The following is a 16,195-nucleotide window of genomic DNA, read 5'->3' as shown; positions in this document are numbered from 1 at the left end:
TGTACACGGCTAACGGTTGCGCGTCTGCTTAGTGCACAACTCTATGGCGTTTGCCAACCAACAGGGTCTGTATGCATGCGTGAATGTGATAAGCATATATCATGGGAAGGGTCCATTGTGCTAACTGCCCTGTTTACCTGTCTAGCGGGACCCGCAGTACAGGAATTTGCAAAAAAAGAAAGAAAAAATTGCGAAAACGCTTACAAGTGCTTGAACGGAACGGCAACAAAATTAATTCAACTGACAAATAATACGAAACGGGAAAAACAGGACGAGAAAATAATAATCAGGATGGAAACAAAATAATGGGGCTGGGGAAATAATACGGAAAAGGAAAACAGAAAAGGGACTAATAAATGATACGGGACAGGAAAAAAATAAACTGAATGGAGTACAAACAAGGACAGGGTTACTTGTATTGTTCTGTGACTCTTTGCTTAGCAAATTAAGATTGATACAAAGTTTAGATCAATCTTAGTGCTTTGTGAAATCGGAACAGTGCAGGCCTCTAGCAGGACCCACTTAGCGCGGGTTGCCCGCTAGTGAGTATTTAAGGCAGTGGACACTATTGGTAATTACTCAAAATAATTATTAGCATAAAACCTTTCTTGGGGACGAGTAATGGGGAGAGGTTGATGGTATAAATAAAACATTGTGAGAAACGGCTCCCTCTGAAGTGCCATAGTTTTCGAGAAAGAAGTAATTTTCCACGAATTTGATTTCGAGACCTCAGATTTAGAACTTGAGGTCTCGAAATCAACCATCTAAACACACACAACTTTGTGTGACTTAGGGTGTTTTTTTCTTTCATTATTATCTCGCAAGTTCGATGACCGATTGAGCTCAAATTTTCACAGGTTTGTTATTTTATGCATATGTTGAGATACATCAACTGTGAAGGCTAGTCTTTGACAATTACCGAAAGTGTCCACTGCCTTTAAAGGCATGTCCATTTATCCAATAACGACTGTGGTTCCACTGAGTATATTGAATAAAAAACTTACATATTTTACATACTTAAATTTTCATATCACTTTTTTTAGGTATAGGATACAGTTAAAGGAAAAATTGCCTTGGATCGGACGAGTTGGTCTTTAAAAAGCATTCATAAATACCCCAGACAGTTTCTCTACTCTTATTGGTGGAGAGCGCGTCACGTGGGAGTGTTTAAATGGTTGATAATGACCAGTGTTTATAACCGGCTGGCTTCCGCGTGTTGGCTGGCAAGATTATCACGCGGAACGGAACGCACAATTCATAGCTATGTAACAGCGCGTATTCTATTTCTAAGCGCGTGCATACACACAACCCCCGCGCAACATACTCTTCACAAAGTTTTTGAAAAAAGTATTTCAAACCTTGAATTTTCAACTGTCAAAGTGTCTGTAATTGTATTTTTAACAGTTTTTTAACAAAAGGGCATTTATGAATGGGAATAAAAGAGTAGTGACTCGTTCATTACACGTCCGTTTAAAACCTTGCAGGGTCGTTGCCGTGCGATCAAGTCCCTCTCCTTTGGTTCGGGCTTTTATTACACGGCAATTCAACCCTGGCGGCTTTAAACGTCCATGTAAGAACTCGTCACAACCCTTTTATTCCCTTATTTTAAACCGTTTGTTATGAAATGCATATGGTTAGAAAGATATTTTAATAGTTAGAAAGTATTGTAAAAGTAGAATCTGTCTAAACAAAATGTAAAGAAACTGGAGAGACCTAGGAAAATCGCTCATCGTTTAATTGGTACTGATCTGGATTCAATTGGTTCACTGTATGAAAAAAGACTCATGCTTAAAGTACACAAAATAATGCAAGACATCTCTCATTGTTTTACATTCAATAGGTCAGGTATTCGTCTTTCTGTTCCTAGGACTTCACTATGCCGCACCAGACAATCATTTGTTCCTAATGCTATTCACATGTTCAACAACAATGCTAGCAGGGTTACTAAGGGTTGTTAGAACTTTTTACCATGGTTTTGTATTTTATGTATTATTTGCACTGTTGGAATGGATTGATTGGGGCAGCGTTAGCTGGTCACGGGTGGCTACACAGGGGTAGGAGTAGTGGGTTTTTCCCCCAGCCTGTTGTTGTCTTGATGTCCTGTTGTGACCGGTTAGCGTTGTTTTGGCTGGTGCATTTTTTTAGTGTGCGGGTCTTTTGTATTTTGTTGCTTTGTATTTCTAACTTTACTTATTTTGTAACTTATATAGTTTTTATATTGATTGTGTATACTTGTAATTTGGCCAGTGGATGTCAAGTTTCTATGTTTTTAACGTGGACAATAAAATTATTCTATTCTATTCTATTCTAATGATCCACATGAGTATCACTTAAAATTATACGGTTTTCCCTTTACGTCGTGAACTAACACGGTTGGACATTTTATGGGGTCAAAGTTTGGACTCCACAAAATGGCCGACAGTGTTTCTTTGTGACGTAAAAGGAAAACCGTGCAATTTTTAGGCATACTTGTGTGGATTATTGTATTCTACTTATAAATTATATATCTTACCATTTGCATTTCATAACAAACGGTTTCAAATGCTTTTCAAAGACTAACTCGTCCAATCCAAGGCAACTTTTTCCTTTAATAACAAGGTGTATACATTTTTGTAACTCTATCAGGATTTTGTTGTATTTGACAAATACCAAGTCAAGTGTTTGCACAAAGCTTAGTGTTTTGGCTTTGGATTGATTGACGATAGTTAAGCAAACCGATGACTTTAGTCAAGGGTTGGGCCTCAAATTTGGATTAACAGTCACAGTAAAGATTGAAATAACCAAGAAATATTATCTTCCTGCAAGATGCTCCAAAGTACAGTGAAAGTCTTCACACTTCGAAACAAAGTCAGTGACAGAAAAGGATGGATGGCTGTAAATTATGTCCATATAAAAATATACCCCATTCAGGTTACAAGTACGTGTCATTAAACAGGGCAGAAATCGGGAGCCAACAGTTTGGCAAGAGCAGTGACTATCACTGCAACAAACAATTCCACAAGTTTGTTGTAAGGACTGTCAAACAGTGCTTGTTTAAAATGTTCTCAAATCTTAAAAAGCAATTTACGCAAACCAACTGAAATTTGAGTTACGATCTTGTTGAACTATGGTGACATAATGTTTTTCATGTGAGTGTGTTTGAGATAATATCAGCGGAGGTGCCCAAAGATCTTTTTGATTTTCTTCACTTTAATTTGATGTTAATTTGATCGTAAATATTTTGAAACCCCTTTTGTAAATCTACGCTCGAATGTAAAACTACTAGAATCTGGTTTATATGCAGCAAAGGACCAATGAAAAGGCTTTTCACCCAGCACGACCAAAACAAGCGTTTGCATAAGTTTTGTGATCGGAGATGGGCTCAAATTCTTAATTTTGATTTTAATTTTGATTTTAGTATTTGTTGTTAATTAGTATTACATTTTCAGCAACATGTAATTTTCATGGTTATAAATTACATTAAACTAAAACAATGGTCGAAACAAAATCTCCCCAACGTAGAACTCCATAAGGTTGGGATGGTCCCGGAAGTTCAACTCTGCTCGAGACATGTATAGTCTATTGGCATGTCCATGCTGCAGCCAATCACTATGCTATGAAGGAATACAAGCAACTGAAAAATGTTGACTCTTTGTCTCCAATGTGATCATTACATTCTGGAATTATCATAATGATTTCAGACTTTCATTGCCATTCCATAACAGCTGCATTTTAAACATCTTTTAAGTTTTTTTCTTTCTAGCATTATAAATTTGTTTTTTGGGGTTGAACAAAGAATTGACTAGAGTGGGATTCGAACCAACGACCTCCGGATTAATGTGCCGGCGCTCTACCAACTGAGCTATCTAGCCCTATTCTGGTGGTGTCCCTATTTTGTCAATATCTGTGTTCATTTCAAAATTTACCCAGGCAGTTTCCCTTGTGGTTTATATTGATATCTGAAACAAAAAGTCGCATCCCCTTAAGGTGATCCCCTGGCTGCCGCTTCCCAGGTTGTATCGTAATTTGGGTGTGATCCCTGGCTACAGGGCAGTTAACGGTTGTATGGCTTCTGACTGGCACCCCCGAACAAAGATATTGACAAAATAGGGACACCGCCAATATAGGGCTAGATAGCTCAGTTGGTAGAGTGCCGGCACGTTAATCCGGAGGTCGTTGGTTCGAATCCCACTCTAGCCAATTCTTTGTTCAACCCCAAAAATCATTTCAAAATTTACGCAGTCAGTTTCCCTTGTGGTTTATATTGATATCTGAAACAAAAAGTCGCATCCCCTTAAGGTGATCCCCTGGCTGCCGCTTCCCAGGTTGTATCGTAATTTGGGTGTGATCCCTGGCTAAAATCCGGAGGTCGTTGGTTCGAATCCCACTCTAGTCAACTCTTTGTTCAACCCCCAAAATCATTTCAAAATTTACGCAGTCAGTTTCCCTTGTGGTTTATATTGATATCTGAAACAAAAAGTCGCATCCCCTTAAGGTGATCCCCTGGCTGCCGCTTCCCATGTTGTATCGTAATTTGGTTGTGATCCCTGGCTAAAATCCGGAGGTCGTTGGTTCGAATCCCACTCTAGTCAATTCTTTGTTCAACCCCCAAAATCATTTCAAAATTTACCCAGTTTCCCTTGTTTATATTGATATTATAAATTTGTGTAAGGTTTCCAAACGGGCAAAGATGCAGCTGGCAAAAACCTAGTTCTCCTGATAAGGGTCTTTGTGACATGACCTTGGACAAACTAAGTAAAAGAGTTGATATTTCTATTTTTTGGTTCCTTAGAAAATGACTAGTGCATGCATATATTTACCCAACAGACACAGCCTGTTGTCTCAATGTAAACAACAATCGCTGGAACAAGTTTGATGACCATGAAGTCCTTGAAGCAAAGCAGAGTAACATCAAGGTAAGAAAGTGATCTTCTGCAGTTTGTTTTAGTTTTTTCCCCAAAAGTAATTGACCTTACATTGTTTACAATATGTTTCTTGCTCAATTGGTAATTGACAGCCTAACGAGGGGATTCATGAGATTAACAGAACAGAAATTTGAACAGACTCACCTGTATACATCAATTCGGGCGCGCAAGTTCTGGGCGCGCCACACACCATGTAGACTTGACTCAAGTCCCAATCCCGTGCCACCGCCAGAAAACTACTGTGTTCTGCATTCCCAAACCTGTTCCGCCCTGCCTGCTGATGAGTTTGCCCGCCGACGCGTGCCTTACAATGTCTTGCTCTGTGATGTCACAGAGTATTTTACCGACGGGGCAGCACTTCCATGCTCCCATTGGTTTTGTACATCTCCCCACTTGGGGAGATTTTCCAATAACAACGTGCAGAGTAAGAAACGACCTCGTCAAGTCCCATTCTCGGGACCACATTTTGATGGCGAGCGCGCACTGTACTGTATGCTGTTGGTTGTTTCATAGTAAGTTGGCGTGATAAGCCTAGGGAACTCTCACACGAGAATGGGACTTGCATCAAGTCTACACACCATGCTGCCGCCTGTGCTGCAGTGTACCTGTGCCTAGTTTTGTGCACTAAGACACAAGAAAAATCGTTTTCCTTTTCACTTTATATGGAAATTGAATGTCTTCCTCGACGATCTTTGCAATTTCCCTGACATGGCTGCATGTTATAACCATGTACTACATTCTTTTTATTGATGACATTCAATTAATCAAAGAAACTGAAAATCAAGTTCATCCGATGGAATCTTGGTGCAAAGGCCTTCTAGACATTTTCCACATGAATCGTTGCAAATTTAACCATTTGTTATGGCTTGAACACCATGGTCTAAATACTTCATGTACTTCTCTAGTAGCACCATTTGTTATGGCTTGAGCACCATGGTCTAAATACTTCATGTACTTCTCTGGTAGCACCATTTGTTATGGCTTGAACACCATGGTCTAAATACTTCATGTATTTCTCTGGTAGCACCATTTGTTATGGCTTGAACACCATGGTCTAAATACTTCATGTATTTCTCTGGTAGCAAACTTTCACACCTCTGGTGTGACGTTGTCAATGGAATCTTAGTTGTGACGGCTAATTGATGATAATGATGATGAAACTTTTACACCATTCCCCCCCCCCCCCCTCACCCAATCATCAGGCTGCAGTGTTACATGTACATTGTCTTTCCACACTGTAGTCTGCAAGTATACCGTGTAGGAGTGGGTATTTTCAGAATCATCTTTTGGGTGTAGTCATTTGATTGCAACACTCTTGAGACTCTTTTCAACGATGTTGTGTGGCAAATCAAGGTTGATTCTGACTTTGGCTGAAGATTGACAACATCTTAGGGGTTGCTTGTAGGTATTTCTTCGAAAATGCAATATGGTTGGAATAATAAAAGTTTTACGGCGCTGATGTATGTGTTGATTATCCGCCAGTATCTTTGTCCCTGTGTTCATGGCAACTGTTTGAAGGCAGTGGACACTATTGGTAACTACTCAAAATAATTATTAGCACAAAACCTTACTTGGTAACAAGTAATGGGGAGAAGTTGATGGTATAAAACATTGTGAGAATTGGCTCCCTCTGAAGTGACATAGTTTTCTGGGGAACTGGGGTCTCTTGATTACCTTCATGGCATTTGGCAAGTCTGCAAGTTTTGATTTGTAGCAGAGTTCAGCAAGCCTTCTTTTGTGCAGTGTGACATTGGATACACACAGACAGCTTGTAATTTAAAACTTCATTGTTCTGGCACTGACTTAGCTTGTTGCATTGTCGTAGCTACTCAGCTTCAATCAGGCATCGTCAGCAGCCACCTTGTCTGCTGTGCCTCATCCATTTCCTGTGATTCCACCATGCTATTGTGGCACCTCATAAAAAAATCGCTCAATGGTTAGATCAGTTTGCCTCCACCGTTGTTGCCTTCCCATGTTGTTGCCTCCCATGTTGTTGCCTCTCATGTTGTTGCCTCCCATGTTGTTGCCAGCTCTGATGTGGCCTCCCATGTTGTTGCCTCCCATGTTGTTGCTTCCCATGTTGTTGCTTCCTGTGTTGTTGCCTCCCATGTTGTTGCCTCCTCTGTTGTCGCCTCCCATGTTGTCGCCTCCCATGTTGTTCCATCCCATGTTGTTGCCTCCCATGTTGTTGCCTCCCATGTTGTTGCCTCCCATGTTGTTGCCTCCCATGTTGTTGCCTCCTCTGATGTGGCCTCCCACGTTGTTCCATCCCATGTTGTTCCATCCCATGTTGTTGCCTTCCATGTTGTGGCCTCCCATGTTGTTGCCGCCCATTTTGTTGCCTCCCATGTTGTTGCCTTCCCTGTTGTTGCCTTCCCTGTTGTTGCCTTCCCTGTTGTTGCCTCCTCTGTTGTTGCCTCCCATGTTGTTGCCTCCTCTGATGTGGCCTCCCATGTTGTTGCCTCCCATGTTGTTGCCTCCCATGTTGTTGCCTCCCATGTTGTTGCCTTCCCTGTTGTTCCTCCCATGTTGTTGCCAGCTCTGATGTGGCCTCCCACGTTGTTGCCTCCCAGGTTGTTCCATCCCATGTTGTTGCCTCCCATGTTGTTGCCTCCCATGTTGTTGCCAGCTCTGATGTGGCCTCCCATGTTGTTGCATCCCATGTTGTTCCATCCCATGTTGTTGCTCCCATGTTGTTGCCTCCCATGTTGTTGCCTCCCATGTTGTTGCCTCCCATGTTGTTGCCTCCCATGTTGTTGCCTCCCATGTTGTTGCCTCCCATGTTGTTGCCTCCTCTGATGTGGCCTCCCATGTTGTTCCATCCCATGTTGTTCCATCCCATGTTGTTCCATCCCATGTTGTTGCCTCCCATGTTGTTGCCTCCATTGATGTGGCCTCCCATGTTGTTCTATCCCATGTTGTTCCATCCCATGTTGTTGCCTCCCATGTTGTTGCCTCCCATGTTGTTGCCTCCCATGTTGTTGCCTCCGATGCTGTTGCCTCCTCTGTTGTTGCCTCCCATGTTGTTGCCTCCTCTGTTGTCGCCTCTGTTGTCGTAATAATGTTTGAAGATGACAACAGAACTTCGAGAAGAGGAATTACAATTTTACAAAGGTATAACAAAACAATTGTTGCACGCTGTGACTGGGGTCCATGGGTTTTGTACACCCTCGAGGGGAAATGGCACCCTCGGCTTCGCCTCGGGTTCCATTTTCCCCCTCGAATGTACAAAACGCCATGGAACCCGTCACAGCGTGCAACAATTGTATATTGTTGCCTCCTCTGTTGTCGCCTCCCATGTTGTTGCCTCCCATGTTGTTGCCTCCCATGTTGTTGCCTCCTCTGATGTGGCCTCCCATGTTGTTGCCTCCCATGTTGTTGCCTCCTCTGTTGTTGCCTCCCATGTTGTTGCCTCCTCTGTTGTTGCCTCCCATGTTGTTGCCTCCCATGTTGTTGCCTCCTCTGTTGTCGCCTCCCATGTTGTTGCCTCCCATGTTGTTGCCTCCTCTGTTGTTGCCTCTCATGTTGTTGCCTCCCATGTTGTTGCCTCCTCTGTTGTCGCCTCCCATGTTGTTGCCTCCCATGTTGTTGCCTCCTCTGTTGTTGCCTCTCATGTTGTTGCCTCCCATGTTGTTGCCTTCTCTGTTGTTGCCTCCCATGTTGTTGCCTCCTCTGTTGTCGCCTCCCATGTTGTTGCCTCCCATGTTGTTGCCTCCCATGTTGTTGCCTCCTCTGTTGTTGCCTACCATGTTGTTGCCTCCCATGTTGCTGCCTCCTCTGTTGTCGCCTCCCATGTTGTGATGTGGATTTGACTGTCATTATTTGAAAAGTTGTTCTAACAGTACCGTACATTACAAAATATCTGTGAAAGTGAAATAATTGCTTTTGCTTTTTATTTACAGAGTGCGGCAGCCTACATCCTTTTCTATACATCATTGGACTCCTTGGTTCCATAAAATGTTGACAGGTAAACTCTGCAAAGATGTTTAATATTTGAAACATCAAGTCTCATGATTGGATACAAACACTATTACATGTATTGTGTAAGTCTTTGGTATAAAACATGTAGGTCAAACCATAGAGAAAGGACCACGAAAGGAGTTTGAACTTCCCGGGCAGTAACAATAGAGATCAATGGCCCTTTGTGCATGAGGTACGTCGCCGCATTTTCACTGGTAAATTACAGCTCATTTGAGGCATGCGCTGAAGAATGCCATGTCTATTTTCTGACGTCATTTCACTGCAAGATTTTCCACAATAATGAGTAGAAATATATCTTAAAATAATGCGCAGTCGAGTACAGTTCACACTTATTTATAAAGACAGACGCAATCGCAAAGATTTTAATGTTAGCTATTATTATGTCAATGTTTTGTTGTTGAAAAACAACTGAAATTCATGAAATTTGTACCAAAATCATGAAAAATGTATTAATTATTGAAATATGATGTATTAGGGAATTGCAGGACCTCGCATGCTAAAGAAATAGTGCATTTTCTACGTCATGAAATGAGCTCTTCTGTGATGTATGCCATGATGTTTCCCAACGTTACCAAACTTCAAACAAAGACTTTGGTCATTTATCTATGGTATATAAGCATATAGATATATTCTTTTCCTGCCACTCTTTCATTCATTATTTGGGTTCTGCGTTCGCTGGTTACCCACAATACAGTGCACTTCTCCACTCTGGACAATTGGCTGACCGCAAAGTGGAGGTTTGTGCCAGCAGTCACAATAGGATTAAAGCCATTGGACCCTTTCGGTACAGGGGAAAAAAAAAAAGTTCACAGATTTACAAATAATTTACAGGGTTTACAGAAGGTAATGGTGAAAGACTTCTCTTGAAATATTAGTCCATGAAATGCTTTACTTTTTGAGAAAACGGTAAAACAATATAAATTCTACTTAATGAGCATTACGGATTTGTTATAAACACATGTCATGACACGGCGAAACGCGCGAAAACAGGAGTGGGTTTTCTCGTTATTTTCTCCCGACTCCGATGTCCGATTGAGCCTAAATTTCCACAGGATTGTTATTTTATATATAAGTTGTGATACACGAAGTGTGGGACTTGGACAATACTGTTTACCGAAAGTGTATAATGGCTTTAACATAAGACTGGAACTGATTAGCGGCGACGAATGTGTTTCCTCTGAAGTAAGGAAGTTCGAACTCCTTCAGTGGTGTTTTCTCTATGGTCAAACCAATAAGATTTTATTTGTTAAATTGAACAAGTTAAAGACCTAATCATATCAGCTAAATAATGTTTTTTTTGCAATACTGCACTTCTAGATTCTTGTCATTTGATTGGTGGGAAACATACTTAATGTTGCCATTATTTAATATGTAAGTCCTACATGTATGTTAATAAATAATGGACACTTAGCATGCTTCACAGCTAACCTTCGCTCATACTAATAAATTGTGCTTTGAGTACCATATGTATTGATTGCACTCATAGAGCTATATATATTGACTAGAGCGCTAACACACCGTTATACACGCACTAAGGTTTTGAAGCCATGTGGGCACATCCATGTTAATGTACAAACCAATACAAAAGCTTGAAATTTTGTACGGCTATTTGCATGATCGTGTGTTTGTTCTTTGCTACATATGTGTCATCGAACCCCCCAAAAATGCAGCAAATGTGAACGCACCATCTGCTGATAAGCGTACAAACTGCGAGTGTCATGAGGCGCGTATACTTTTTTTTAGCACAAACAACAATTAGGCAGCGCGGGGACATACGCGAATGGGCAGTCGCGTACGTAAAGCGCACACGCTGAATGTAAAAAAATTGCGCCAATGTCTGTTCTCTTAAAATTAAAATTGTTCCAAAACGCAGAGCAAGTTAGCGCTCTTAGTCAATATATATACATTGTAGCTCTATGATTGCACTACACATTATTAGCGAGCGCATGTAAACAAAAGTACGGCTGTGAACACCAAACAAGATTGAGCCTACCAGTCTTAAACGTCTCCAGCTATGATTTTTCAGCTGTTCAACCCTTAAGAGACCATTCATTTATGTATAATCATCACCATTTGTCCAAATAGTCCAAATAGTGTTGGGGTTTTTTGCCACATTAGATTCTGGAAAAATGTCAGTAAAATTATGAAGAAACAGATTCTAAATAGTTTCGTTTTTGGGAAACATCGATAAATTTAAATTTGTCCTGATACATTTTCTTTGAGCCTTCTGTTTAAAATGGTCAAATCGGTCTCGTAAGGGTTAAATACCATTACTGAAATGAATTGTGAATTATTTGAAAAATATCATGTGACAAGAGTCTTATGTGTGGTATTTTTGGATTTTGCTTGTCTTTGTCTTGTGAAATGAAACAGTCAAGTCCAGAAATCACCTCAATCATATTGTGTTAACAGTCAAAGACTCTCTATGGGAAATATGTAAACTTATATTAAGATTTAATCTTTATTTTTGCTTTCGTAATGAGGTAAGATCATTCAAACTTCACATATATGATGTATGGTGGTAGAGAGTTGAGTACCTAAGTTAGTGTTTTTTGATATAGAAAATTCATGTTAAACCTGCTACAAAATGCAATGTTAAACCTCGGTAACAAATTGTGAATCAAGAACCAATCACGTGACGTGCAACAAAAATGCTTGTTATATACCTCTGTACAGATTGTGATATTTGATAGGTCGAGAACCAATCACGTGCGTGCAACAAATTCGCATGTATCATGGCTAAAAATGCGCGCTACGTGTAATGCACAGCGCACCGGGTAACATGAAAAGTGATGTACACCGGTGTACATCACCTTGATCGTTCCCACTGTTGGTCGATTTCCAGAGCTGTACGAAACACGTGGGTTTGAGGGAACAGGTGAAGATTTGTTTGTCATTTGAACTGTTCGTCTGACAACAGAACTTCGAGAAGAGGAATAATAATTTTACAAAGGTATAACAAAACAATTGTTGCACGCTGTGACTGGGGTCCATGGGTTTTGTACACCCTCGGTGGCAAATGGCACTCTTGGCTTCGCCTCGGGTGCCATTTTCCCCCTTGGGTGTACAAAACGCCATGGATCCTGTTACAGCGTGTAACAATTGTATAATGTACCATGGTTGCACAGCACCGGCAGGTAACATGAGTTTTGTTAACCGGTGTACATTAACTTGATCGTTCCAAGCATTGGTTGATTTCCAACGCTTATGGCCGCAGGTTCGATGGAACATTGAAGAATTGTTTCGTATTTTAACAACTGTTTGTCTGCTTATTAAACTATGCATACTCGTCGTAAATAGTGTTTGATGATGACAACAGAACTTTGATAAGAGGAATAATCATGTCACAAAGGTACAATGTAAAACAAAAAATTGTTGCACGATGTGACGGGTTCATGGATTTTGTCACCCTTGGGGGCAATGGAACCTGAGGCTCCATTTGCCCCCTCGGGTGTACAAAACACCATGGGACACCGTCACAACGTTCAACACTTGTATACTGCAATAGTTGATTATGACATCATAGTATACACATGTACAGTACTTATGATTTCAAAGGTCATCCTTGAATTTGCATAGGATGATTTCTGGATTATATTTTGGTATTGTTGAGATTGGGAGAATGCTAGTTGCCATTATTTTGGTTGACTACATGTATATAAGTCAAAAGTTGTGAATGTATGCGTCTTTAATTAATTTTTATTTTTTGGGGGACTAAATTTGTAAATATCAGTGTAAATTGGCTATTGACTGTAATTTTGGTATAGAATAAACAAAATGAGAAGTGTAAAGATATTAAATTTCCCTAGCAAATTAGCTGCAGCTACTAATGTAAAAGATCTCTGTGATATTGAGATTTGTTTTAAACTGTATTCCTTTTTAGCTCTTTAAAATAAAATTGAAATGATAAGGTGTTAATCAAATGTTACTTACATTTTATAGCAAAGCTACCAGCTTTTTCTACAAAATACTGACGTGTATGATCAACTCGTGTAAGACACTCATCCCCTATGGCAATCACAGTACAGTGAGCACTGCTGATCAAGCATTCCTAAGTAGTATGTTCTAAGGTCTCGGGAATGTTTTTTGTTTCATTTTCTGTATTAAAGGAAAGATAAAGACTTTTTAAAGTTATGGTGTTCTCTTTACCTGAACTTAATCATGTGGTTGTAACAGAGATGCCAAGTCCAGAGGTCAGCTATGCGTGAGAATTTTCAAAGTTCACTACCACCCCCCCCCCCCCCCCCCCGAAAAAAAATTGTGAATTTTAGAAGGCCTTTCGAAATCGCCGCCAAACTTAAAAAAAAAAAAATCCATCAAAAACCTCTTCAGAATAATTAAACTCACATGAGAAAAACATGAGATGTTGATGGTTAATTTGGAGGTACGATTGTGTCAGATTATTTCCTTCCCAAAAAAGAAGAAAAAAAATTGACTAAAAATAATGTCCAAAATCCTCTGCTCACTTCTCCTGCCTGTTTGTGTCTTCGCTAGTGTCTTCGAACTTGCTAAACGAATTGGGAAAAACTTGTGCGCAATAAGCTGAACCTGATGGGAGAGCAAAAGCGTGCGCAATCTTCAAATTTGCGCTCTGTTTGTATGGCACTCAAGTTGATGACTGATAAACTGCGTGCAAGCTGAAGATTGTGCAAACATTGTATATTGCGTTTTTTGTACACACGAGCGCGATTTGGCAACGTATTGCGTTTATTTTTTATTTTTGTCCCGGTCTGGCCCCAATGCGTGAGAAAATGGTTGCTGAGCGTGAGACAGAGCCCAAATGCGTGAGTCTCACGCATTTGGCATGCAAATATTGTGAGTTTAATTGGGTTTTTCTGTATGTTTTTTTAAATAAATCTTTTTAAATGTTATTTAAGTAATAAATCACAAGTAAATTGGGGTTGAACACATAAATTGTTTTGAACGTTATTTAGTGTTAGTATCCATTATGTAAAAATTATGAAGTAAGATTTGAAATGTTTAATTGAGGTAGAAAGTACGGTTATAAAATAGTTTGCAAGTGACATATAAAGAGCCAGGGTAGAGCCAGTGGGCCTATAAGGTCTTTTTGGGATAATGATCTGTATAAAATGTTTTGCTGTTATAATGTTATGTGTCAAATAAGTTGGCCAGGAATTTCATGTATAAAGTCAGAGTAGCCAGAGAAGTGCAGGTCATATTCTGAAAAACATTTTCATTGCACAATGACAATGTAATCAATTGAAGAAAAAAAACAAAAACATTTAAACACATTGGTCTTGTATATCATTGTTCCATATGCAACAACACAATGTTAGTTAACTGTTACATAACTGCTGTTTAAATGTGGTAAACAAATCTAAGTAGACCCGTGGTTAAATAAAAATAAGCCTTCAATTCTGCAACCCTTTAGACTGCTTATGAGAAAGTTGTGGATTTCTTTGACTGCTTAATTATGCAATGACTGCTCATGGGAATGTCTTTTGAAATGTCTTTGACTTCCTTTTACTACCTCTGGACTACCTAATTCAGCAGTCAGTGTCACCTACAAGTTCCAATGACTACTTTTGGATTGCAAAACTGTCATATATGGTAAGAGCTGACTCCACCTGTTGTGTCTTTAATTAATTAAACAACTCATGTCAGGACAATTTGTTCCTCATAGTTGCAAGGTTTATGGTTGTGAGTATGTTGGAGAAGTAAAAAATGTTGCCAGAGAGAACACACTATAACTAGCACCGTATCAATTACTCCACTACACCAGTGGTAGCAGTCTATTGCACAAATTGGTGATGGCATTGGAATAAGATTGTTGCACATTGTGTGTTTTGAACCATTTGAGTGTAGTTCTTTGGGGCCTTCCAAAGGGGCACCTGCTTAAGTTGTGGAACTGGCTCCATCACTGGGCATGCTCAGTTTTGGGCTCGAATCCCACTTAAGTACCCGGTGGTCCTTTTTTCCACAGGACTTTGAAAACACAGTGCATACACATCAGTGTAAGGTAGAAAAAAATGTATTTATCCTATACCACTCATACTGGTTGAGGTACCAATGACTGCTAATGACTGTATTTTTACCTGTGCTCATTGAGCACTTTGAGGTCATGGATTCAAATTCAACCTGTAGCCTGTGGATTGGGTTCTGGGCCCCGCATGACTCGGGGAAAACACTCATGGTCATCATCACTCACTAGTGTAAGGTTGAAACTGTATTCATGGAAAACTACATGTAGTACTCATTTCCCATTTGTGACAGGCTCTACAAAAATTAGTTGCTTGTCGCACAACCCACTTTCAATTATACTACTCTCACACTTGGGCAAATATTCTTGCAAATTAGATATATGAAATTTGCAATGAACTCGCCAAAAAGTTTTGCAAGTAAATATGTTCTCGGTCGTCCTTAAACCTCTCCTTACCATTACCTTACACATAATACGCACGCTTTACCAACAGTACCAATGGGTTACCGATGTTTATGAAATTGGCGATAAACTGTCTTCACATCATTCGCTGAAATTTAGGAAGCGCTTCATATTGCTGCTCTCACAGAGTGGCGAATGTTCTCGCGAAGATGAATATTTGAATTTCGCGTTGAATTCGTCCAAAATGGCGGTTGGATAGCGAATATTTTTATCTCGGTCTCACCTCTCGATCGTCCCTCTCCTTACCGGTTGCTAACAAATGTTGATTATGTATTAAACATTTGAAAGGATAATAGATGTTTTGTATGGTATGGTTTTGTATATTACACAGTGTGACAGTTACACATGTGGAAGTGTGTGGCCGAGCGGTTAATTAAACAAACCAAATTCAAACTCTGGTGTTTCTGTTCAGCAGAGTGTTTGTTGGATTCCCAGTCATGTCCGTAAAGGCAGTGGACACTATTGGTAGTACTCAAAATAATTGTTAGCATAAAAACTTACTTGGTAACAAGCAATTAAGAGCTGTGGATAATATAGTGTAAAACATTGTGAAGTAACGTAATTTTCGATATAATTTCGAAACCTCAGAATTGAGATTTTGAGGTCTCGAAAGCATCTGAAAGCACACAACTTAGTGTGATAAGGGTGGTTTTTCTTTCATATTATCTCGCAACTTTGATGACAAATTGAGCTAAAACTTTCACAGGTTTGTTATTTTATGCATATGTTGAGAGAGAAGACACCAAGAGAGAAGACTGGTCTTTGACTTTTACCAATAGTATCCAGTGTCTTTAAGCAAGACACTTATAACCATTGTCGGAGAAGGGGGTTCGCCCGGTGTTCCTGGTTAGATAAGCAGCATATTGCCAGATTGTTGGGTATCTTGGCCAAGGGAATAAGAGCATCA

The 16,195-nt window shown here is 40.0% G+C and overlaps 1 protein-coding gene and 1 non-coding gene across 4 annotated transcripts in view; one reads left to right on the top strand and one right to left on the bottom strand.

The window, feature by feature from the left end:
• The window catches only part of LOC139937725 (ubiquitin carboxyl-terminal hydrolase 8-like), a 110,749-nt gene extending 96,473 nt beyond the window's left edge, over positions 1–14,276 (top strand). For all 3 annotated transcript variants that reach the window (XM_071933015.1, XM_071933014.1, XM_071933012.1), the window contains exons 18-19: positions 4,807–4,895; positions 8,807–14,276. In XM_071933015.1, the coding sequence (XP_071789116.1) occupies positions 4,807–4,895; positions 8,807–8,860 (143 nt within the window). In that variant the 3' untranslated portion in view covers positions 8,861–14,276. The remainder of the gene's footprint in view (positions 1–4,806; positions 4,896–8,806) is intronic.
• On the bottom strand, positions 3,779–3,851 carry Trnan-auu (transfer RNA asparagine (anticodon AUU)). Its single transcript has one exon. It is a non-coding gene; the product is annotated as a tRNA-Asn (tRNA).
• Positions 14,277–16,195: the final 1,919 nt, after the last annotated feature.

The sequence above is a fragment of the Asterias amurensis genome, chromosome 5, assembly GCF_032118995.1.
Source record: "Asterias amurensis chromosome 5, ASM3211899v1".
NCBI classification, from domain to species: Eukaryota; Metazoa; Echinodermata; class Asteroidea; order Forcipulatida; family Asteriidae; genus Asterias; species Asterias amurensis.
Note: the sequence above shows the minus strand (reverse complement) of the source record. Positions and strands in the feature narration are given on the sequence as shown.